Source organism: Dipodomys spectabilis, unplaced genomic scaffold (genome assembly GCF_019054845.1).
Source record: "Dipodomys spectabilis isolate Male_0828 unplaced genomic scaffold, ASM1905484v1 ptg000002l, whole genome shotgun sequence".
NCBI lineage: Eukaryota > Metazoa > Chordata > Mammalia > Rodentia > Heteromyidae > Dipodomys > Dipodomys spectabilis.
Window position 1 is genome coordinate 41,404,277 of NW_024870679.1, and position 23,507 is coordinate 41,427,783.

At 44.3% G+C, this 23,507-nt stretch overlaps 1 protein-coding gene across 1 annotated transcript in view; it reads right to left on the bottom strand.

The window, feature by feature from the left end:
- Positions 1-204: 204 nt before the first annotated feature.
- The window catches only part of Yars1 (tyrosyl-tRNA synthetase 1), a 30,231-nt gene continuing 6,928 nt past the window's right edge, over positions 205-23,507 (bottom strand). Inside the window, exons 4-13 of the mRNA XM_042675386.1 lie at positions 20,577-20,706; positions 17,714-17,794; positions 15,672-15,764; positions 10,659-10,794; positions 9,934-10,019; positions 7,542-7,677; positions 5,175-5,272; positions 3,978-4,171; positions 2,839-2,980; positions 205-1,191 (exon numbers count right to left, since the gene is read on the bottom strand). Of these exons, the coding sequence (XP_042531320.1) occupies positions 1,081-1,191; positions 2,839-2,980; positions 3,978-4,171; positions 5,175-5,272; positions 7,542-7,677; positions 9,934-10,019; positions 10,659-10,794; positions 15,672-15,764; positions 17,714-17,794; positions 20,577-20,706 (1,207 nt within the window). The 3' untranslated portion in view covers positions 205-1,080. The remainder of the gene's footprint in view (positions 1,192-2,838; positions 2,981-3,977; positions 4,172-5,174; positions 5,273-7,541; positions 7,678-9,933; positions 10,020-10,658; positions 10,795-15,671; positions 15,765-17,713; positions 17,795-20,576; positions 20,707-23,507) is intronic.

The following is a 23,507-nucleotide window of genomic DNA, read 5'->3' on the forward strand; positions in this document are numbered from 1 at the left end:
TAGCTAGCACTCTGCTATGAGCCAGTGTTCCACTTCTAGTTTTCTGGTGGTTAATTAGAGGTAAGAGTCTCACAGACTGCTGCCTGGGCTGGCTTTAAAACTGTGATCCTCAGATCTCAGCCTCCTGAGTAGCTAGGATTACAGATATGAGCCACCAGTGGTTGGTCATACCAGGTCTTTTATACTTAGAAGTCTCCAAAATGGTCCAGCCAACACATTTTATTTTGACAGTGATTTGATTGAGATACTTTGTGGAGAAGTACCCCACCCTCTCTGAAGAAAGAACCACTTAGTGCCAATCCATTCCATCCTAAGTACACACAGCTGGTTCAGGGAGTTCCCACCCTAGCTTTAGATCAAGGGAAATTCCAGGAGCCCTGAGGCTGGCCCTGCTCCCCCAGACCAGTGCCAAGCCTCCTGGAAGACAGGCTTTGAGAAAGCTGCCAACCTTTGGTAGCTTAGTAGACCACTAGGGTCTTTATTTTCCCTTCTCTTTCCTTTGCAAATCCCACAATTTCCTGTTGGGGAGAAGCTGTAATTAGCCCAGTGCAGGCACCAGATCCCAGCTAGAGGCACTGTTGCTGGGTAATTCCAAGAAAACCTGGGAACCACAGTGTTTTTCCAATTATAAAGGATTGTGGCATAAACTTCTATGAGTTACATTGAAACCAGACTTGTCAGCTGTCAGTGGAAGCAGACTGAGTCACATTCTCTGCTGCTGCTCAGCCCTCCTTACCTCCTGGGGCGGGGGGGTGTTGGTGTCACACTGCAGCCAGACAGGGTATTATTCTAGCTGTGGTGAGGGAGGGGTATTTCTTATGGAGTTGCACACTTAATAAGAGTTTCAGATCTGCTGTTTCAGTATCCTGAATTTTTGCTTTTTTGGCAGTACTTGGGTTTGAACTTGGTGTCCAGCAATGGCATCTTGCACTCACTAGGGCAGGGAGTCATACCTTACTTGAGCCATGCCCCAGCTTTTGCTTCAGTACCCTGACAGCTGGGCAAATGGATGAGAGATGGATGGAACTGAGATAGCAGATGCTCTGGAAATAGGAAAAAAAGAGATAGACCCTGGGATGGCTAGCTGATGCTCCCCCCCTTCAGAGATTTACAGGAGATGTGCCCCAGCTTGGTCATGAAGTTGATTTGCTTCCACTGTGCCACGTACTCCTCAGAAATTTTAAAGTCGACCTGGACAAGATAGACAAAAAGTTAGGGTGTGGGAACATAAGGAAACATCTTTTGTGTTACTAGTAATCTGGCTCAACTTTAATAGAACACAAATTTGCCTATGGTCCTTTTATTTTTTGCCAGTCCTGGGGCTTGAATTCAGGGCCTGGGCACTGTCTCTGAGCTTTTGCTCAAGGCAAGCACTCTACAACTTGCGCTACAGCGCCACTTCTGGCTCTTTCTGTGTATGTGGTAGTACTGAGGAATCAAACCTAGCTAGGTAAGCACTCTATCACTAAGTCACATTCCCAGCCTAATGCTCTTTTTTTTTTGTCGGTCATGGAGTCTGAACGCTGGGCCTGGGTGCTGTCCCTCAGCTCTTCAGCTCAAGGCTAGTACCCTACCACTTGAGCCACAGCGCCACTTCCAGCTTTTTCTGCTTATGTGGTGCTGAGGGATTGAACCCAGGGCCTCATGCATGCAAGGCAAGCACTCTACCACTGAGCCAACTTCCCAGCTCATAATGCTCTTATTTTTAGATGAACATGTTCATTTGAAAGATTTAAGAAATTAATGATGACAAGCACAAAGGCCTCCAAACTAAGATATCTACTGCAGTATCCTTTAAAAAATTGTGTTTTTTTTTCAGTGCTAAGGATCAAACCAGGGTCTAGGTGTGCTGAGCAAGCCCCTTACCACTGTGCCTCACTTCCAGCTTATCATAGCTTTCTAACAGTGAAGAACAACCACTTCAATTTCAATATCTAGTAAGGTTAAGAATATTAAGTTACGATAAATAAGACTACAATGTGACCCCCGCCCCCAACAGTGATGGTGGGGCAAAGTTTTCAGCATAAAGTAAAATTTAAAAAGCAGAACAGTATAAATCAGACTGTAAGTATACCTCTGCACATAAAAAAGTAGAAGGAAAACATTAACGGTTTTCTTTAGCATCTCTGTGGCAGGACTAGGGATATTTTCTTCATTATTTGCTTTGAATTAATTTTGTGTGCGTGTGCACATATACACATACACATTGGTACCAGGGCTTGAACTCACAGGCTTGCACTGTCAGTGCCCTATATTTTAGATATTATTTATAATAAAAATTTATAGCTAGTGAAAGTGATTCATAAAGCCTTAAGGAGAAAAAAGAGTGGACAAAGCCATTTGCTTTGTGCAGTAAAGTGGATAAAGGGAAGATATCTAAATGCTTTCTGAAAACTCTGATTGAGGAAACAAAGGTTTAACTAGAGAAAGTCACACCTGAGTGTTAATTTTATGAAGAGTCAGTTTCTGCTGTTTTTACTCATGTACAAGTACTTAGTCCTGGGCCTGACAAACATATTATGGACTTGGTGCTTGTTGAAAAATAGATGCTGGGAACACTGGGCCCTTGCACTGCGCTACCATAAAGCTATACCTCCAACCCTGGCTGTCACTTCAGATGATGTGTGCCCTTGGTAGATTTCCTGCCATGTAAAATGAGGACAATCATCTGCTTTTCTTACAATGTCTCAAACAGTCTGCCAGTGTTCAATAGAGTAGTTCTCAGACCCTCATGCCCTCACATTCAGGAATTTTAATGAAGAGGGCTCATATGCAGGAAGTTCCAATGGATTAAATGAACAGGCTGTTTGTGTGTACAGGAAAACCACAACATTTTACCTGCAACTTCTCAAAGACTTTCTTCTTGGGCTTGAGCTCCTCATCTGGCTGGCCCTTCTCATAACCCTTCACAAATACTCGCTCCCCAGGAGCAGAGCCTGCAGGCGGGTCCAGAGGTTCAACCTGACGGCTTCCCCCTTCTCTGGGAAAATAGAGGAAAAGGAAATGTAAAGCTATGGATGATTCCAACAGCTGTGGAGGCCAAAGCCATTTGGGCCTTACAAAATTTTCAGTGCCACATCCTAGGAGTTCCTCATTGCTTTACCACATCTCAGGATATCATAGGATTAGATTAACTAGGGCTATACCAAATTCCTATGTCTTGTCAGGAAAGATACTAAAATTTTGCCTTCTAGGAGAGGAAGTTATGATATAGCCCAAAGCCCAAAGGCTTTACAGTCAATCACAACTGGATTTGAATCATGGCTCCACCTCTTACTATTCCTAGTTCAACAAAATTTTATTTTCTTTTTTTTATTGGGGGAGTGCTGGCACTAGGGCTTGAACTCAGGCCTTGCATGCTATCCCTGAGCTTTTTCTGATCAAGACTGGCACTCTTACCACTATTTTTTTTTGGGGGGGTCCGGTCGTGGGCCTGAACTCTGGGCCTGGGCACTGTCACTCAGCCTCAGCTCTTCAGCTCAAGGCTAGTGCTCTACCACTTGAGCCACAGCGCCACTTCTGGCTTTTTTTTTTCTGCTTATGTGGTGCTGAGGAATTGAACCCAGGGCCTCATGCATGCAAGGCAAGCGCTCTACCACTGAGCCACCTTCCCAGCCCCACTCTTACCACTTGAGCCAGTCTTACTTTCAGCTTTTTGGTGGCAAATTGAAGAATATCATAAACTTTTCTGCCTGGGCTGGCTTTGAACCACAATTCTCAAATCTCAGCCTTTTGCATAGCTAGGATTATATGTGTGAGCCATCAGCATCCAGCAACAAAACTATATTTAGGTAAAGTTTCATTCACACTACCCTTATAATAACATCTTCATGCTTCATCTTTTGGCATCAGTGGAGGAAGAGGAAGAGGCACATTTTCTCAGGGCTTCTACTTGGCACATGGAAGGATATCCTATAGGCTAATTCCCATCTTCTTGGCCTGCCCAGGTGCAGGTCATACCCCAAGCCCTCACTTACACAGAAGCACACAGCAGCATGCCTTGGGACTCTACTCCTCTCATCTTCTGGGGCTTCAGATTGCACAGTACCACCACCAGCCTGTCCTGCAGTTCCTCCTTGGGCACAAACTGCACCAGGCCGCTCACCACAGTCCGTGGCTCAGCTTCACCCACTTCAATTTTCTCCACATACAGGCTATCTGCATCTGGGTGCTATGAGCAGAAGATGTCAATGGGGAGACTACCATGGTGGAGTTGATAGAACTGGTGAGCTCTCTCCAGAAAGGAGTCCCCTGGAAAGCTCCCTAGAATTAACTGCTTCTGTCCCAGATAATGTCATTTTTGGAGCCTGTATTTGAGGAATGAACCTAATTACTTGCAGAAGAATCTCTGAGATGAAGTGCTTGAGCTGTCAGTGGCTACCATAATGATCCATGTACTACACAAGCAGGTCTCAGGTGACTGGGAGTGTGGACCAATGTTGGCCTCAGCACCTGAGGCTACAGTGGTTGGGATGATTAGGTGTAAATAGTGAAAAGCAAAGCAATGCCAATGGAAAGAGGCCCAGGTCCCTGGCTAAAATTAGCTGGACTTTTTGTCTCCGGGAAAATGAAGTCCTTCTTTCTCCACTATTTCTGGGGGAACAAAGTTGACCATCTAAGATAAGGCCTGAAGCTAGTCCAAGCAAGCTGGACTATGTCAGGTAAGTTCACCAGGCTGGACCAAATAAACAAGGTCCCTCTGACTCATATCTGACCCCCCCTCCCCATTCTGAGTTTCTGGCTGAGTATGGTTGTAGAAGGTCAAAAGGCAGCAATGAGTACAGAAAGGCTGATGGCTGGAATTAGACACCTGGGTTCTGACTTGCAATATGACCTCAGGGATGTTACTTCCCCACTCCAGGCTAGGTTTCCTCCAGATGGAAACATACAAACATGACCTTTCTCTCTCACTCTCTTTTTTTTTTGGGGGGGGGGGGGTCCAGTCGTGGGGCCTGAACTCTGGGCCTGGGCCCTGTCCCTCAGCTCTTCAGCTCAAGGCTAGTGCTCTACCACTTGAGCCACAGCGCCACTTCCGGCTTTTTTCTTTTTGCTTATGTGGTGTTGAGGAATCGAACCCAGGGCCTCATGCATGCAAGGCAAGCGCTCTACCACTGAGCCACCTCCCTAGCCCCATGACCTTTCTGACTGTCTGAGACATGGTGAAAAATGAGTACCTTCTCCACACTGATGATTTTCCCCACGCGGATATCCAGCCGGGATGGGATGACTTCCTCTGCTTCTGAATTCTTGGCAGGGCCTTTGGCTATTGGCTCTGGGAATAAGAAACACCCCAAGAGTTAGGATTCTCCCCTTCCCCATGCACCAATGATGATACCACTAGAGGATGCCACTGAAGTTAGGCAGAATTTAGCAGAGAATCCCTACAGCCCACTACTTTTTTCCTCTCCTTTTTTTTTTGGGGGGGTCTGGTTGTGGGGCCTGAGCGCTATCCCTCAGCTCTTCAGGTCAAGGCTAGCGCTCTACCACTTGAGCCACAGTGCCACTTCCGGCTTTTTTCTTTTTGCTTATGTGGTGCTGAGGAATCGAACCCAGGGCCTCAGGCATGCAAAGCAAGCGCTCTACCACTGAGCCACCTTCCCAGCCCCTCCTTTTTTTTTTAGTCAGTCATGGGGCTTGAACTCGGCTTGGGCTCAAGGTGAGCGCTCTACCACTTGAGCCACAGCACCACTTCTGGTTGTCTAGTGTTTTATTGGAGATAAGAGTCTCACAGAGTTTCCTGTCTGGGCTGGCTTTGAACCGTGATCCTCAGATCTCAGCCTCCTAAGTAGCTAAGATTATAAGCGTGAGCCATGGGCGCCTGGCTCCTCTTTCCTTTTTCTGTGCTGGGACTGAAGCTTGAACTCGGGCTTGCACATACTTGCTCAGCTTTCTTGCTGTTGGCTGGTACTCTTGGGCCACATCTCCATACCTGCTTTTGGCTGGTCAATTTTAAGCTGTAGTCTCAAAGACTTTTCTGTCAGGACTGGCTTTGAATTACAATTCTCTAGATCTCAGCCTCCAGAGTAGCTAAGATTAAAGGTGTGAACCACCAGTGCCCAGCTAATGTGCAAGATTTTCAGTCTCTCCCTCCATCATTAATTAGGATGGAGTAGTGGATAGTGTAGTACCTTTGCCACTTGGATGTTCCTCTTTGTTCAATCCACATAGAGTTTACCAAGGCTTTTCTGGGCCACACAAAGCTACCAATGCCAATATCCCATGGCTGACTAAGAGTACAGCAGAAGCACAAAGGTAGGAACTGGGAGACTCTGAAGATGAGTTCTTCTAAGAATCCCCGCAGGCTCTGCCCGAGCACTGTCAATAGATCATCATCTAGACCAAATGAGGGCATCATTCCCCTACTCATGCAGCACACTTAGGAAACAACAGCATCTCAGCAGGACTGGTACAGCAGATGTAATTACCTCATGGTATCAACCCAACCTAACCAAAATGATTCAAGTTCCATTCCTAGGTCAACTGGGTAAGATATCCATGCAGTTCAGACTCCCTGTGTTCTTGGGCCCACAAATTGCGCGCACGTGGACACACACACACACACACACACACACACACACACACACACACACACACACACACACACACACACACACACACACACACACACACACACACACACACACACACACACACACACACACACACACACACACACACACACACACACCCCCCCCCCCCCCCCCCTGCATGTACTGGTTCTGGCTTGAACTCAGGTCCCGAGTGCTGTCCCTGGACCTTTGTGCCCAAGGCTAGCACTCTACTACTCAAGCCACAGCTCCACTTCCAGTTTTTTGGTAGTTAACTGGAAATAAAGAGTCTTACAGATATTCCTGCCCAGGCTGTCTTTGAACTCTGATCTTGAGATCTGAAGTAGCTAGGATTAACAGGCATGAGCCACCAGTACTCAGCTGAGAGGTGTATTTTTTTTTCCTCATTGTTGGTTGTGAGGCTTGAACTCAGGGCCTGGGTGCTGTCCCTACGCTGTCCTTTTTTGCTCAAGGCCAGTGCTCTACCATTTTGAGCCGCTGTGCCATTTCCGGTTTTCTGGTGGTTAACTGGAGATGAGTCTCACGTGGACTTTCCTGCCTAGGCAGGCTCTGAATCAGGATCCTCAGATCTCAGCCTCCTGAGTACATAGGATTACAGGTGTGAGCCACCAGTGCCCGGCTGACATACTTTTTTTTTTTTTTTTTTGGGTCCGGTCATGGGGCTTGAACTCTGGGCCTGGGCACTGTCCCTCAGCTCTTCAGCTCAAGGCTAGTGCTCTACCACTTGAGCCACAGCGCCACTTCCGGCTTTTTTCCTTTTGCTTATGTGGTGCTGAGGAATCGAACCCAGGGCCTCATGCATGCAAGGCAAGCGCTCTACCACTGAGCCACCTTCCCAGCCCCTGACATACTTTTTTGAAGTCCACTGACAGACTCTTTCTTGATGCTGTGACCCTTTTTCTCTCCTTGTTTCCTTCTCCTTCTCCCTCTCCCCTGCCCTCCCCTCCCTTTCCCTTCCCAAGCTGGTCATACTCTGCTTCGAGGGATCTGGGTAGGCAGCACTGGCCAGTTTCTTCAGGGCAGGGGTATTAAACTTTTCCCTAATGGGATCCAACAACTTGTTAAGTGCAACTTCAACAGAATTCTTCAGGTCTCCAGGGTGTACCACCTGCAAAAGAAAACAAGATCTGGTGATGAGCTCTGGAAGGCACTAAGGTACACAAAGGGTGTAGGGAATGTTTGCCCATCAGAATTTTGATTCTCATGACAATCCTGGTGAGATGAATAACGCAGATAAGGGAAAGCAGATTCAGAAAGGCTAACTAACTTGTCTGAAATACAACCTTTTCTTTTTGGGGAGAGGGTCTCATTATGCAGTTTAGGTTGGCCTTGAATTCACTATCCCTTTGCCTTAGTCTCCTGAGTGTTGGGATTATATGAGTGACCCAGTGATTACTGGGGCCTGGCTTGTGTGGATATTTGGATGCAAACTGAAATTTAGTTTCTCAACTGCACTAGCCACACTGTAAGTGCTCAATAGCCACAAGTGGCCAGTGGTTTATGGCTCAAGCAGTGCAGAAAGAACATATCTATCCACCACCACAGCAAGTGCTGTGGGATTATTCAACTGCAGACATTTTTTTTAAGGGACATTTTCTCTATTCCTTCTCAGTATTCCCACAAAAGACTATTTACAGGGACGAGGAGTGCAGTGTGGGTTCTGTGGCCTGCCTCAGCAGACAGAATGGTTTCAGAGCAAATGGTTGTAACTAACACAACCCATTTGGGTTATTGGCTACCAGAGGTCAGAATCTAGTTGCCATACAAATACCCCTCTCATCTCCATTCCCCACAACATTGCCTCCAGCTGCTACCCACATACCTCTAGGGAAGAGGAATGAAAGGTTAACTACTGAAGTCTTCAGAAAAGTTCCTTCAGATGCAGACCCTAAACATCCCACCCTAAGGTCTCCACCCAGTTTTGTTTTAGCCCTCTAGGGCCAACAGCAGAAAGTTAGCTTTTTCCTAAGGGAGTTCTCATATTTGAGGGCAGAACATAGATCTGCTTCCTAGCTAACCACCCCCACTTCAAAGTCCAGGACTGAAGACCCAACACCAATAATACTCAGAGCAAGGGAAAACAGAGTAGGTCATCTCCCTAGTTCTGGACTCCACATTTCTATTAGCAAGATTCCTTGCTTGCTAAATCCCTAACAGCACAAACTGCTGATTCAATGCAATTTCATCTGATCACAGTTGATCAATCCCTACAGGCTACCAGTGTACCTTCTCTTTGTGACCAGCCCTGCCTATCTCCCAACAAGGTCCTACCTAAAATTTCACACTCTGGTAGGACCAAACCACTTGGAACTCCTCATAGATCCTGCTGTTATATCTTACTGTCTTTGCACAATTCCCACTGTTCAGATATTGTCCCTTCCTCAAGCTTTTCCAGACAGAGTTAATCACTTCCTCCTATTTTAAAGTTTAGATCCCCCCACACCCCCCTCCCAGGGGGGTGCTGGTCATGGGGCTTGAACTGAGCTTTTTTGCTCAAGGCTAGTGCTCTAGCACCTGAGACACAACTCCACTTCCACCTTTTTCGGTGGTTAATTAGAGAAAGTCTCACAGACTTTCCTGCCTGAGTTGGCTTCAAAGAATGATCCTCAGATCTCAGCCTCCAGAGGAGCTAGGATTACAGAGTGAGCCACTAGTGCCCAGCTAAGTCTGGGTTAATTATTCTGTGTGTGGTGTACTAGGGATTGAATTCAGGTCCTCACACTTGGTAGGCAGACACTCCAATACTAAGCCACCCCTCTGTATTTTACACAGGTTATTTTTGAGATCAGGTCTTGCTTCATTTCCAGGCGTGTGGATAATTTTTTTTTTTTTGGTCAGTCATGGGGCTTGAACTCTGGGCTTCAGCACTGTCCTGGTGCTCTTCAGCTCAAGGCGAGCGCTCTACCGCTTGAGCCACAGTGCCACTTCCGGTTTTCTAGTGGTTTATTGGAGATAAGAGTCTCACGGACTTTCCTTGCCCGGGCTGGCTTTGAACTGTGATCCTCAAATCTCAGCCTCCTGAGTAGCTAGGATTACAGGCATGAGCGACTGGCGCCTGGCAACATGTGGATAATTTTGACCAGCAGTTAGATGGTTGAATCCCCAGGAGTGGAAGCTGCAGACATGGAGGTAGTCCTTTATTCTGATACCATCAATCCTCTGGAGAGGAATGAAGATAGCAACACAGTAGCTTTATGCTCTTTGTCTTATCAATTTTGAACCACCTGCATCCTCATCTAAGTCAGTAACAAAATATGCAATCCAGAGAACATCAGGACAAAGCTCTGTGGCACTACAGACCTGGTAGGCAAAGAGCAAGCAGGCAGTCAGAGTTCGGTGGGGATTAGGCTCTCTCTAGCATTACCTCAGCAGCAAAGTCCTTTTCCAGGTCCAGGTAAGAGGTATAGGTTTTGTTTCCACCCCATTTATCATCTCGATGGATAACAAATTCTGCAAGAGGAAGAATCCAAGTTAGCAAACTTGATAACATGACTTAGCATTGATAACATGACTAGCCCAAATGAATGGGCATTTGTAGTGTTCCTTATTTGAACTTTATAATATGGCATTTTAATAATCAATCAATTCAATTTATGCATGCGAGGGACTGATCCAAGATCTCACACATATTAAGCATGCACTTTATCACTGAGTTATGCCATCATCTATTGTTCTCTTACCATTTGTTTGTAGTCTAGACTGGCCTTATATTGGTACATATTAGGAAAGTACTCTACCACTTAAAGCTATTTCTTTTTTTGGGGGGAGTGGTGGCCACAGGATCTCACTATGTAGTTCAGGCTGGCCTTGACCTCTTCATTCTCCTGCCTCTACTTATTGAGTGTTCCAAACTTCATTCCTGCCACCCCTGGCTTCCCTGATCTCTCCGAAGAACCTAGCCTGGTAACAAACACATGGACAATGAAAGGATATCCCAGGTTCGCCCACATGTTACTATATAAGAAATCAGAGCAGAAATTCAGGGCAGCCAGTCCCTGGAGGAGGAATCTGCCATAAATCACAAGCATGATCATAGCAGGAGTTTGCTCTTCCAGCTGGGCCCTGAGGAGCAATCAAGGAGTATCTTACCTGACTTGAGGGAAAAGAGGACATGCTTAATGAAGGAGAGAACCCCGTTGTTCTCCACATTGCCTGGCTCACAGAAGGCTTTCTTCAACTTCTTCTTCACATCTTCTTTCCGGTCAAGGAGATCAATCTTTGACTCCTAGAAGTTGTTAGGGGAAGAGACCTCTTAGGGTTGAAAATGAGAACATGCTCAAGTAATCTTTTTTTTTTTTTTTTTTTTTAAATTTGGTGTGAAGGCACATGCCTGTAAACACAGTGCTCAGGAAGCTGACACAGGAGGACCATGAGTTTGAGGCTAGTCTGGGCTATAGCAGATCATGTTTTAAAAAACAAAAGGGCCAGGCACCTGTAATCCTAGCTACTCAGAAGGCTGAGGTATAAGGATCACTGTTCCCAGCCTGGGACAGGAAGGTATTAAGACTTATCTCCAATTAACCATAAAGGCCAGAAGTGGAGCTGTGGCTCAAGTGGCAGAGAAGCTAAGGGACAGTGCCCAGGCCCTGAGTTCAAGGGCTAGAGATAAAGTTAGTGGCAGTGTTAGGCTATCATGTACAAGGTCCTAAGTAAAATCCTCAGCATCCTAAAAAAAATCCCAAACCAAACCAAACTCTAAACATTAAATTACTACAATACAACCAGTGTAAAGTATCATTCATAATTCTCCCAGGCCTTGTTTCCAATAAATAGAATTGTTTTAAAATTTGAAGCTATGTTTATTGCAGCACTATTCACCACAGCTAAGATATGGAGCCAACCCAGATGCCCCTCAGTAGATGAATGGATCAAGAAAATGTGACACACACACACACACACACACACACACACACACACACACACACACACACACACACACACACACACACACACACACACACACACACACACACACACACACACACACACACACACACACACACACAAAATGGAATTCTAGGTCTCCATCAGAAAGAATGATACCACCCCATTTGTTAGGAAATGGAAAGACTAGGAAAAAATCATATTAAGTGAAATAAGCCAGGCCCAAAGAAACATAGGTCCCATGGTTTCCCTTATTTGTAATAACTAGTATATGTCTAGGACAAGCAGAAAAGGACAAAACTACATACATATGACCATATAAGATGATGTTAAGCAAAATGAACCCCAAGATAGGGGCACAAGGTTTTATCTTTGTTGCTGTTGTTTTTAATGTACTTATAATACACTGTGTGATTTTTTTCTCTTTTTTTTGGGGGGGGTCTGGTCATGGGGCCTGAACTCTGGGCCTGGGCCCTGTCCCTCAGCTTTTCAGCTCAAGGCTAGCACTCTACCACTTGAGCCACAGAGTCACTTCCGGCTTTTTCCTTTTTGCTTATGTGGTTCTGAGGAATCGAACTCAGGGCCTCATGCATGCAAGGCAAGCGCTCTACCACTGAGCCACCTTCCTAGCCCTTTTTTGTTTCTTTTGTGTGTTCTTCCCCCATGGCATAACCCCTGTTTTCACTGTATTTGATTCTGGTGCCCTGCATCTTACATATACATTTTTCTAATTTGGGGAGGGGAAGGGAAATAATAAAATGCTGAAATAACGGGGCTGGGAAGGTGGCTCAGTGGTACAGCGCTTGCCTTGCATGCCTGAGACCCTGGGTTCAATTCCTCAGCACCATATAAGCAAAAAGAAAAAAGCCGGAAGTGGCACTGTGGCTCAAGTTGTAGAGCGCTAGCCTTGAGCTGAAGAGCTGAGGGACAGCACCTAGGCCCAGAGTTCAGGCCCCACGACTGGACCCCTCCCCCCCAAAAAATAAAAATGAAATGCTGAAATAAGGATACAGATTGACCCATTGTAACAATGAGATGTACAGGAGACTGAACTTTACAGCTTGGGGGGGTGAGGGGAAAGAAGTTGGAGAGGTAGGGAGGGAAAGGATGGTAGGGGATAAACAAAGGAGGGGGTAACAATGCTTAATAGGAAATTACCTTACTCATGTAACTGCAACTCCTTTGTACAGTATCTTTACAATAAAAAAATATATATTAAAAAAAAAAATTGAAGGTCTGGAAAGGTAGCTCAGTGGTAGAACACTTGCCTTGCATGCTCGAGGCCCTGGGTTCGATTCCTCAGCACCACATAAGCAAAAAGAAAAAAGCCGGAAGTGTGGCTCAAGTGGTAGAGCGCTAGTCTTGAGCTGAAGAGCTGAGGGACAGCGCCCAGGCCCAGAGTTCAGGCCCCACTACCGGACCCAAAAAAAAAAATTTTTTTGAAGAATGGGGCTGGGAAGGTCCTGGGTTTGATTCCCCAGTATCACATGAGCAGAAAAAGCTGGAAGTGGTGCTGTGGCTCAAGTGGTAGAGTGTTATCCTTGAGCTGAAGAGCTGAGGGACAGTGCCCAGGCCCAGAGTTCAGGCCCTATGACTGGTTTAAAAAAAAAAAAAAAAAGCTAGAATTTCCACTTTCCTTTTTATTTTTGATCGTAGTACTTGAACCCTGGGCCTGAGTACTGTCCTTGACAGTCCCTTGAGCTCTTCAGCTCAAGGCTAGCCCTCTACCACTTGAGCCACTTGAGCCACAGTGCCACTTCTGGTTTTCTGGTGGTTAATTGGAGATAAGAGTCTCATAGACTTTCCTGCCTGGGCTGGCTTTGAACTGTGATCCTCAGATCTCAGCCTCCTTAGTAACCAGGATACAGGTATGAGCCACCAATGCTGGGCTTTATTTTACTTTTTCAATTGAGATTATGACATAAGCACTTACGAGAACTCTGTCTTTATTTATAATTATATCCCCAGTTATATGTCAATATCACTTATAATCAGATTTTTACTACTTTATACATTAAAGGTGTTCTTATTGACATGGCTATTAGCAATGTGTGAGGATACATGATTCATAATATTCAACCATATCAGATAGTTGAGTATGAAAGTTTGTCTTATGGGACTGTGTTGGAAACTTATTTCCCAAAGTCATGTCAGTGATATTTAGAGGTAGGACCTTTGGGAGGTGACTACCTTTACGAATGGATTAACTCTTTCATAGAATAATGGTTTATCAAGAGTAGGTTTATTGCAGCTGTCTCATGCCTGTACTCCTAGCTACTCCAGAGGCTGAGATCTGAGGATCATGTTTCAAGGCCAGCTGGAATGAAGGTGAAAGGTATAGCTTAAGTGGTACAGTGCCAGCTTTGAGCAAAAGAGTTCAAGAACACCTAGGCCCTGAGTTCAAATCCCAATACCAGGACACATACATACACAAAGAAGGAAGGAAGGAAGGAAGGAAGGAAAGGGGGAGGGAGGAAGAGCAAGAGAGTGAGACGAGAGAGCAAGAGAGAGCGAGAGAGACAGAGACAGACAGACAGACAGACACACACACACTCACAGATTTATTTATACAAGTAAATTCTAGGCTTGTTTGTTCTGTCATATACCACACCAAGGGATTCTGAAGAGTCCTTACTAAAAAGAAGGCCCTCACCAAACAAAATCTCTTCACTTTACACTTCCCAGCCTCCGTATCGTTGGAGAATGAAAGAAGCGCTAAGTACATGGTTCAGTCAGTCAAGCAAGTTTGACCCTAATTTAAACCCCAATAAGACCCCCTCAAAAAAAAAAAAAAAAAAAAAAAGAAATTACATTTCTTTATAAGCAGTCTCGAGTATTTTATTATAGAAACAGGAATGGACTAATATATATAGTGTTATGCATTATCTAAGTCATTTTCCTTTTCTTTCTTTTTCTTTTTGTAGGTTGCGGGGCCTGAACTCTGGGCCTGGGCACTGTCCTTCAGCTCTTCAGCTCAAGGCTAGCGTGCAACCACTGGAGCCACAGAGGCACTTCCAGCCTTTTCTGCTTATGTGGTGCTGAGGAATCGAACCCAGGGCCTCATGCATGCGAGGCAAGCACTCTACCACTGAGCACCTTCCTAGCCCTTCTTTTTTTCTTTCTATGCTAATTTTGGAGCTTGAACCCAGTGTTTCAAATTCTCTTGTTTTTTTCCACTTAGGTGTAACTCTACCACTTAAACCATAACTCCACTTCCAGCTTTTTGCTAGTTACTTGGAGGTAAGAGTCTCTCAGATTCTTCTACCCAGGTTCACTTAGAACTGTGACTCTCAAATCTCAGCTTCCTGAAAAGGGAGGACTATAAGGTGAGCCACCAGCACCCAGTACCATTTTCCTTTTTTAGTAAGTTTTGGTTGGTTGTTTTGGAATGAGTTTATAGCCAATTGAGTTTAGTGTTTATCAAATTTCCTAGTTTAAGATGTGTCAACTTGTGAATCAAAATAAGTGATATTTTGTTTTTTTTTTTTGGGTCCAGTCGTGGGGCCTGAACTCTGGGCCTGGGCGCTGTCCCTCAGCTCTTCAGCTCAAGGCTAGTGCTCTACCACTTGAGCCACAGCGCCACTTCCGGCTTTTTTCTTTTTGATTATGTGGTGCTAAGGAATCGAACCCAGGGCCTTGAGCATGCAAGGCAAGCGCTCTACCACTGAGCCACCTTCCCAGCCCCATAAGTGATATTTTGTTAAAGGAACAATTTAACATACAGAATATTTTAATATGAAAATAAAAGAAATGAATACATTCCTTTAAAAATAAAAAGCCAGGAGTAGTAGCTGCTAAGTCTTACAATACCCAAGAAGCATGGAATACTTAAGGATCCTTAATACTTGGACATTCTAGGTAGCCAGAATACTATTATTGTGAATCTTCAGTCTCTCTCTCTCTCTCTTTTTAGTCCTAGGGCTTGATCTCAGAGCCTGGGCACTGTCCCTGAGCTTCATTTCCTCAAGGCTAGCACTCTACCACTTGAGCCACAGCGCAACTTCCAGCTTTTTCTGTTTATTGATACTGAGGAATCGAACCCAGGGCTTCATGCATGCTAGGCAAGCAGTCTGCCATTAAGCCACATTCCCAGCCCCTTTAGTCTATCTCTTATTGAAGATTTTGAGATTCAAGAAATGGTTGGGTAACAGGAGGGGGAAGGGCTAACAAAGAAGAGTGAATGAGGCTGAATGCATTCAAAGTAGTTTAGCAATTTACCTCTTCTGAAGAGCTCATTTTGCTCCCAGTTAGTCCTGGGACCATTGGATTCATCAAATGGACTCGTTTTGAGTATCCAAGTGCAGGGAGGTACTGAGAAATTGAAAAACAAAATAAAACAAAAAAACACAAAAGCAGGTATTAGCATAAATTCTTCCTCAATGCCTTGGTCTCCTCTCACTTGACCAGCAACTTCACTATAATACATTCATTCTGATACTTATTTTCTACGGACTATATTGTTTTCATCAGTAATCATAAGGTGAAACAGGGTTTTTTTTTGTGTTGTTTTTTGTTTTTCCCAATTGCTTTTCTGTTTTCATTGTGAGGCTAGTGATCTGGTTTTCCCACAATAAACAACTTTAAGAGCTAGAAATGTGCTGGGGGAAAGAGAGCAAGCAGGCAGTCGCAGCAGCAGCGGTCTAGCAGAGGAGAAAGACATTCAATTTCAGACTGCCAGGAAGCGAGGATTTGGGATGGGTTCTAGAGAGAAGGAAGCTCCCAAGGTGACTCTATCCCAAATTCTATGTCAGTATTCCTCACTGATTTCTAGGCTGACTGAGAGCTATGCACTTATACAGAGCCATGCTTTCTACCAATCTTCAGGAAGCTAGAAATCTAATGAGAGGTTTCATAGTACTGAGGAGAAAGTTGAAGTTGAAGTCAAACTAAACTCTAATACAATCAGAAAAGTACTAGAAAGGGGAAGTAGAAAATAGACACTGACAGGCAAGAGAAAAAAAGTCAACAGAAGCAGAGTCTGAGACAATTCAGAAAGTAGAGTCACAGACCAGAATATCAAAAATGACTGATTGGTATGTAAAAAGAAATAAGAAAAGGTGGACAAAACAGTTAAAAGGCAGAGAATTGTAAAAGACAGTGGGAATCAAATGGAAGTTCTAAAATGGCATAATACAATATTGGATAAATAGAAGTTGGAATTGAAAGGCCAATAGAAAATACCCAGGATAAACTACAGAAGAAGCTTAAAGAAAAACAAAAGAACAGCACAAAACATATTGACATGACCAAAAGGTTCAAGTAGTATGTAATTGGATTCTCAAAAGAGAAAAAAAAAATTAAGACCCAAAGAAACATAGGCTCCAGGGCTGGGAAGGTGGCTCAGTGGTAGAGTGCTTGCCTTGCATGCCTGAGGCCCTGGGTTCAATTCCTCAGCACCACATAAGCAAAAAGAAAAAAGCCGGAGTGGTGCTGTGGCTTAAGTGGTAGAGCGCTAGCCTTGAGCTGAAGAGCTAAGGGACACGCCCAGGCCCAGAGTTCAGGCCCCACGACCGGACTCAAAAAAAAGAGAAAGAAACATAGGCTCCATGGTTTCCCTCATTTGTAATAATTAGTGTATGTATAGGATACCCCTAGCAGAGGATCACAATAACTCCATAGCTAAGTACACATGACCATATAAAATGATGCTAATAGAAATGAACTCCAAGATATAGAAGAAAAAAAAATGAAAACTCATTGCTCAAAGACCTGCACTATAAACACAAAACACTAAGGAAACTTTTTTGGTTGTATGAAAGTGAATCACAGAAGCATAAAAGTACAGGAAGGAATCAAGTGCATCAGAAATGTTAAGTAAAGAGGTAAGGATATGGCTCTTTGGTAGACACTTGCCTAAAATTGTGAGGCCCTGGACTCATCCCAGCAAGGCAAAAGAAAAGGAGAAGAAAAAAGGAGTAGGAAGAGACAAGGACAGCCAGCCTAGCAGGAAAATCCACCAGATTCTTATCTCCAATTAGTCACCAAAAAGCAGGAAGTGGAGCTGTGGCTTATTTAAGTGGTAGAGTGCCATTCTTAAGTTGAAAAATATAGAACTTGGGGTAGCTTTTGAGGCAGAAAGATGAGTACTAGTTCCTGCTCAGTAACTGTAGGATACTGAGAATAGAAAAAAAAAGCAAGTTTTTCTCTTCTGCAGTATCCATACAATAGGATGACAACCGCAGTGATTGGCATATCACAGTTTAATAAACTTTTCCTGCATACTTCTGAGACCCGGATTAAAAAAGAAAGAAGATACTGACCTTCTCTGCAAATGTGAAAATCTTCCTCTGGTCAACCCCTCCAAACTGGGCATCTACTTTTAAATATTCTTCATCCAATGCCTGTGGAAACACAGCATGAATACTGACTGTAGCTGTTTCATATGGGTCTAAGAAATCATAACATTTTCAATTGCTAGATTTTGCAGAAGGTAGCACCAGTTTATGTTCCTCCCAGAACATAAACTGCACAGTCTCCCCATTGGCCTCATGAACAGTTCCTAAGTGCTTATAGTGCAGTTATGTTCCATGGGATAAAAAGTAAGAAGAGTAACCTCTGCTCTACAGATGCTTGTAATCTAGTGGGGAAGGAGAGAAAAGGAAGTGGCAAACCATAGCCCTGTCACAGGCACCCTGCTGAATAACACAGCTGAGGACAGCTCTCAAGAAAGTGGCATGAAGTAACTCTTAGCAGGGTGAGGTGGTGAGTACCTGTAATCCTAGGACTCAGGAGGCTAAGGCAAGAAGCTTCTGAGTCTGGGGCTTGGAATGTGGCTTAGTGGTAGATTGCTTGTCTAGCAAGCACAAAGTCCTGGGTTCCATTCCTCAGTACCGCATAAGCAGAAAAAGCCAGAAGTGGCTCTGTGGCTCAAAATGGTAGATTGCTAGCCTTGAGTAAAAAGCAGCTCAGGAATAGTAAGCCCAGGCTCTGAGTTCAAGTCCCAGGACTGGCAAAAAAAAAAAAAGTTCCTGGGTCTGTGGCCACTCGGAGTTACATAACAAGACCCTATCTTAAAATAACAACAGCAGTAAGTAACTCCTGCCTGTATGTAATCTCAGCTACTTGGGGTTGAAGCAACAGGATCACTTGAGCTCATAAGTTTAAGACCAGCTTGGGAAATACAGCAGAACCCCACTGGTTAGGGGGAAGGAAAAAAAAAAAAAAAGTCGGGCACTGGTGGCTCACACCTGAAATCCTAGCTACTGAGGAGGCTGAGATCTAAGGATCAGGGTTCAAAGCCAGTCCGGGCAGGAAAGTCAGCAAGACTCTTATCTCCAATAAACTACCAGAAACTGGAAGTGGTACTGTGGCTCAAGTGGTAGAGCTCTCGTCTTGAGCTGAAGAGCTCAAGGACAGCGCCCAGGCCAAGTTCAAGCCCCACTACTGACAAAAAAAAAAAAGTGCATGCATGCATGCACACAAATACCTACTACTACTACTACTACTACTACTACTACTACTACTCTCTCTCTCTTTCTCTCTCGCATATGGAAGTAACTCCTGGGGCTGGAGGTACAACTCAGTGGTAGAAAATGTATTTGGCATGTATGACTCCTTGGGTTCTGTCCCCTGCACCAACAAGAAAAAAAAAAAAAGGCAAGCCCTGAAAAAGTTTGGATAAGTTTGGATAATAAGACTGAAACTGAGGGGCTGGGAAGGTGGCTCAGTGGTAGAGCGCTTGCCTTGCATTCATGAGCACCACATAAGCAAAAAGAAAAAAAAAAAAGCCAGAAATGGTGCTAAAAAAATAAATAAATAAAATTAAAAAAAAAAAAAAAAAGACTGAAACTGAGACTGGCTACTTAGGAGGAAGGTGAGATCTATCTAGATGATCAAAGTCTGGGCAAAAAAAAATTGCTAGACACTATCTCTAAAATAATCAGCAAAAAGCCAGATAGAGGGCCAGGCTACCATTAGTTAAAACCCCGGTATTGCAAAAATAAAATAAAATACTAGACTATTAAATAAACAGTGACTTTCACTACATACTGGCATGCCGCTAGCCCTCCAGGTAGAGCTTGTTGCCAGCCTTGACCAAAAAAGCTAAGAGACAGAACCTAGGTCCTGAGTTCGGTTCTGGTATTGCAACAACAACAACAAAAAGAAAGATTATGTGTGAGAAGCCAGGCTCCGGTGGCTCTCACATGTAATCCTAGCTACTACTCAGGAGGCTGAGATCTGAGGATCACAGTTCAAAGCCACCCTGGGCAGGAATGTTCACGAAACTCTTATCTTCAATTAATCACTAGAAAACCAAAAGTGGCACAGTGGCTCAAATGGTAGAACATTCACCTTGAGTGGAAGGGCTCAAAGACAGTGCCCAGGCCCAGAGTTCAAGCCCCATGACCAAAAAAAAAAAAAAGAGGTGTGAGATGAGCAATGTCTGGATTTTGTTTTGTTTGCTTATCCTGGGGCTTGAACTCAGGGCCTGAGCATTGTCCCTGAGCTCTTTTGCTCAAGGCTAGCACTCTACCACTTTGAGCCACACACATTCCATTTCTGGTTTTCTGGGGATTAACTGGAGATAAGAATCTCCCAGACTTTCCTGCTGAGGTTGGCTTTGAACTGTGATCCTCAGATCTCAGCCTCCTGAGTAGCCAGGATTACAGGTATGAACCACTTGAACCTGGCTTGGGTTGTTGTTGTTCTTTTGGTTGGTTGTGGTGCTTGAACTCAGCAGGGCCTGGGTACTGTCCCTGAGCCTCTTTGTGCTCAAGGCCAGCACTCTACTACTTGAGTCATAGCGCCACTTCTGGTTTTTGAGTGGTTAATTGGGGATAAGAGTCTCATCGGTACTTTTCTACCCAGGGCCAGCTTCGAACCTCGATCCTCAGATCTCAGCCTCCTGAGCAGCCAGGATTATAGGTGTGGGTCCCTGGCCCCTTGTTTGGGCTGTTTTTATTGTTATTGTTTGTTTGGGGGATGACCTTGCTACATATATATCCCCTGAACTCGTAAGTGAGCAGTGTCTTAAAGGAGACAAGACAGGAATGGGAGGAGGAAAAAGACAGGAAGGCCTGGAATAGGTTGGTGAAGGAATATTGAGGGCATGGATGAGCAGTGTCCAGTCATTAGAAATAAAATCAGAAAGGAAACCAGGGCCACTCCACGATTCTCCAGTACCTGTAGTCCAGGGTATAACAGACCACTCAGCAGTGGGTGCTCCACCTGCTTTACCACCTCAGCTCCAGCTTTCTTGGCATCATGTTGTGTGACCACAGAAGACAGTCGGTACACATCTAGTGTATACTCTCTGAAGAGGAAAGGAGACCAACGCAAGTAAGACTGGGCCCAGGCAGTGTCCCGGGGCAGTCTTAAAGCACATTATTTCACTTCCCTAGGCTTATGATGACATTAAAAGAGAACCCTGCTTGGTACCTTAAAAAATGTGAGAGCCCTATCAGCTCATCCAGAATGTAACTTGATGTTTTTCCTTTTATTTTTTTTTAACTATTTTTTTTTGGCATTGGGGATTGAACACAGGATGTTACACTTGCTAAGCAAGTACTCTGCCACTGAGCTACATGTTTTTCCTTTTAAAAGATGGCAAAGGGGCTGGTAAGGTGGCTCAGTGGTAGAACACTTGCCTTGCATGTATGAGGCCCTGGGTTTGATTCCTAAGCACCACAGAAGCAAAAAGAAAAAAGCCGGAAGTGGTGCTGTGGCTCAAGTGGTAGAGCGCTAGCCTTGAGCTGAAGAGCTGAGGGACAGCGCCCAGGCCCAGAGTTCAGGTCCCATGACTGGACCCCCTCAAAAAAAAATAAATAAATAAAAGATGACAAAGTAGCTTTAATCATTCCCTTTACTTCTGGAAAATATTCTACTATTCTTCAATATGCTGTTTTTCTCTATTCTTTTTTTTTCAGTCATGGGGCCTGAACTCTGGACCTGGGTGCTGTCCCTCAGCTCTTCGAAGAGCTCAAGGCTAGTTTTCTACCACTTGAGCCACAGTGCCACTTCCAGCTTTTTCTGCTTATGTGGTGCTAAGGAATCGAACCCAGGGCCTCATGCATGCAAGGCAAGAATTCTACCACTGAGCCACCTTCCCAGCCCCTATTTTCCTTTATTCTTTTCTGGAATGCCTGCTGCACAAATATGAGAACTTATCAATCTTCCATACTTTTTTTGTTTTTGGTGTTTTTGCTTTGAACTTGGGACTTTGCATTTGCTAAGTATTTGAGTCATACCCCAGTCCTAAAACATGTATGTGTCAGGATGTGCCTAAGTTATATATGATTTTCTTTTAGGTACAGGAAATGAATTTAGGGCTTTATGCTCATCAGGCAGATGCTCTACCATTTGTACCACATCTCCAGCCCATTCCCAACCCTCTTTTGTTTGTACTGAGACTTGAACTCAGAACTTGTACCCTTTTTTTTTTTTTTGCTGGTCCTGAGGCTTGAACACAGGGCTTGGGCACTCTTTGTGCTCAAGGTTGGAGCTCTACCACTTGAGCCACAGCACTACTTCCCGTTTTCTGAAGGTTAATCAGATAAGAGTCCACAGACTTTCCTGCCCAGGCTGGATTCTAACCACAATCCTCAGATCTCAGCCTCCTGAGTAGCTAAGATTACAAGTGTAAGCCACCAGTACCTGGCTGTGTTCTTGCTCAGCTTTTTTTGCAAATGGTTAGTGCTCTACCACCTGAGCCAAAACTCCAATCTAGAATTTGTGGGTTAGAGATCTTCTAGACTTTTCTGCCTGGACTGGCTTCTAACTTCAATCTTACTGATCTCAGTTTCCTGTGTAACTATGATTATAGATGTAAGCCACCAGTACCTGGCTCCAGTCCCTTTTTAATTAGGTTATTTTCAAGGTAGAGTATTGATGTGATCCTCCTACTTGTGTTTCCTCTTGTTGCTAGAGATGATGGTTGTGTTACCTCAACCAAGCCACTAGTCCCATGAACTGTATTTTTGCCAGTCCTGGGGCTTGAACTCAGGGCCTGGGTGCTGTCCGTGAGCTTCTTTTGTTCAAGGCTAACACTCTACCACAGTGCCACAGAGCCACTGCTGGCTTTTTCTGTTTATGTGGTACTGAGGAATTGAACCCAGGGCTTCCTGCATGCTAGGCAAGCACTCTACCATTAAGCTACATTCCCAGCCCAGTCCCATGAACTTCTATGCTCAGGGTAACCTCAAATTATAAATCCCCAGTCTTCGCCTCCCAAGTAGCTAGCTAGGATTACAGGACAGGCATTACACCTAGTACTATATAATTTCATATAAGAGATTTAATATCTGTGATTATGGCATCTTTGTGGAGGTTCTGGAAGTAATCTGCTACAGACACTGAGGGATGCCTTTACAATATAAATGTTACACTTGCTACATAAATAGGATTGGGATAGCTCCGTGGTAGAAAGTTTGTCTAACATGCATGAGAGTCTAGATTCAATCCCTAGAACTACAAAAAAAAAAAAAATTTAAATAGTGGCTATACTGTATTGCATAAGAATAATGACAAGACTAAAAGAGTATACATGTTAAGTATACACACAATTTTTTAAAGTATTTTCAACCTGAGGTTGATTTCATGGATAGGAAGGGCAGCTTTGTGGGTGAGGGATATAGCTTTGTGGTAGAATACTTGCCTAACATATATGAGGCCCTGGGTTCAATCCCCAATTCTGTAAAGAAAGAAAGAAAGAAAAAAAAAAGACCCAGCTGTATTTAGATTAATTAGAACATTGTATTTCTATTTCATCTAGAGAGCTATTCACTAAATATACTTGACTAAACTGAGTGTGCTTGCTCATCCATGTCAACACAAACATTTATTTATTTACTTATGTATTGTCGGTCATGGGGCCTGAAATCTGGGCCTGGGCACTGTCCCTCAGCTCTTCAGCTCAAGGCTAGCGCTCTACCACTTGAGCCACAGCGCCACTTCTGGCTTTTTCTGCTTATGTGGCACTGCAAATTGAATCCAGGGCTTCATTCATGCAAGGCAAGCACTCTACCACTGAGCCACCTTCCCAGCCACAAAAATTTATTTCAAAAATTATTTCATCTAGCAATTTTACTTTTTTTTTTTTTAAAGTAATTTAGTACT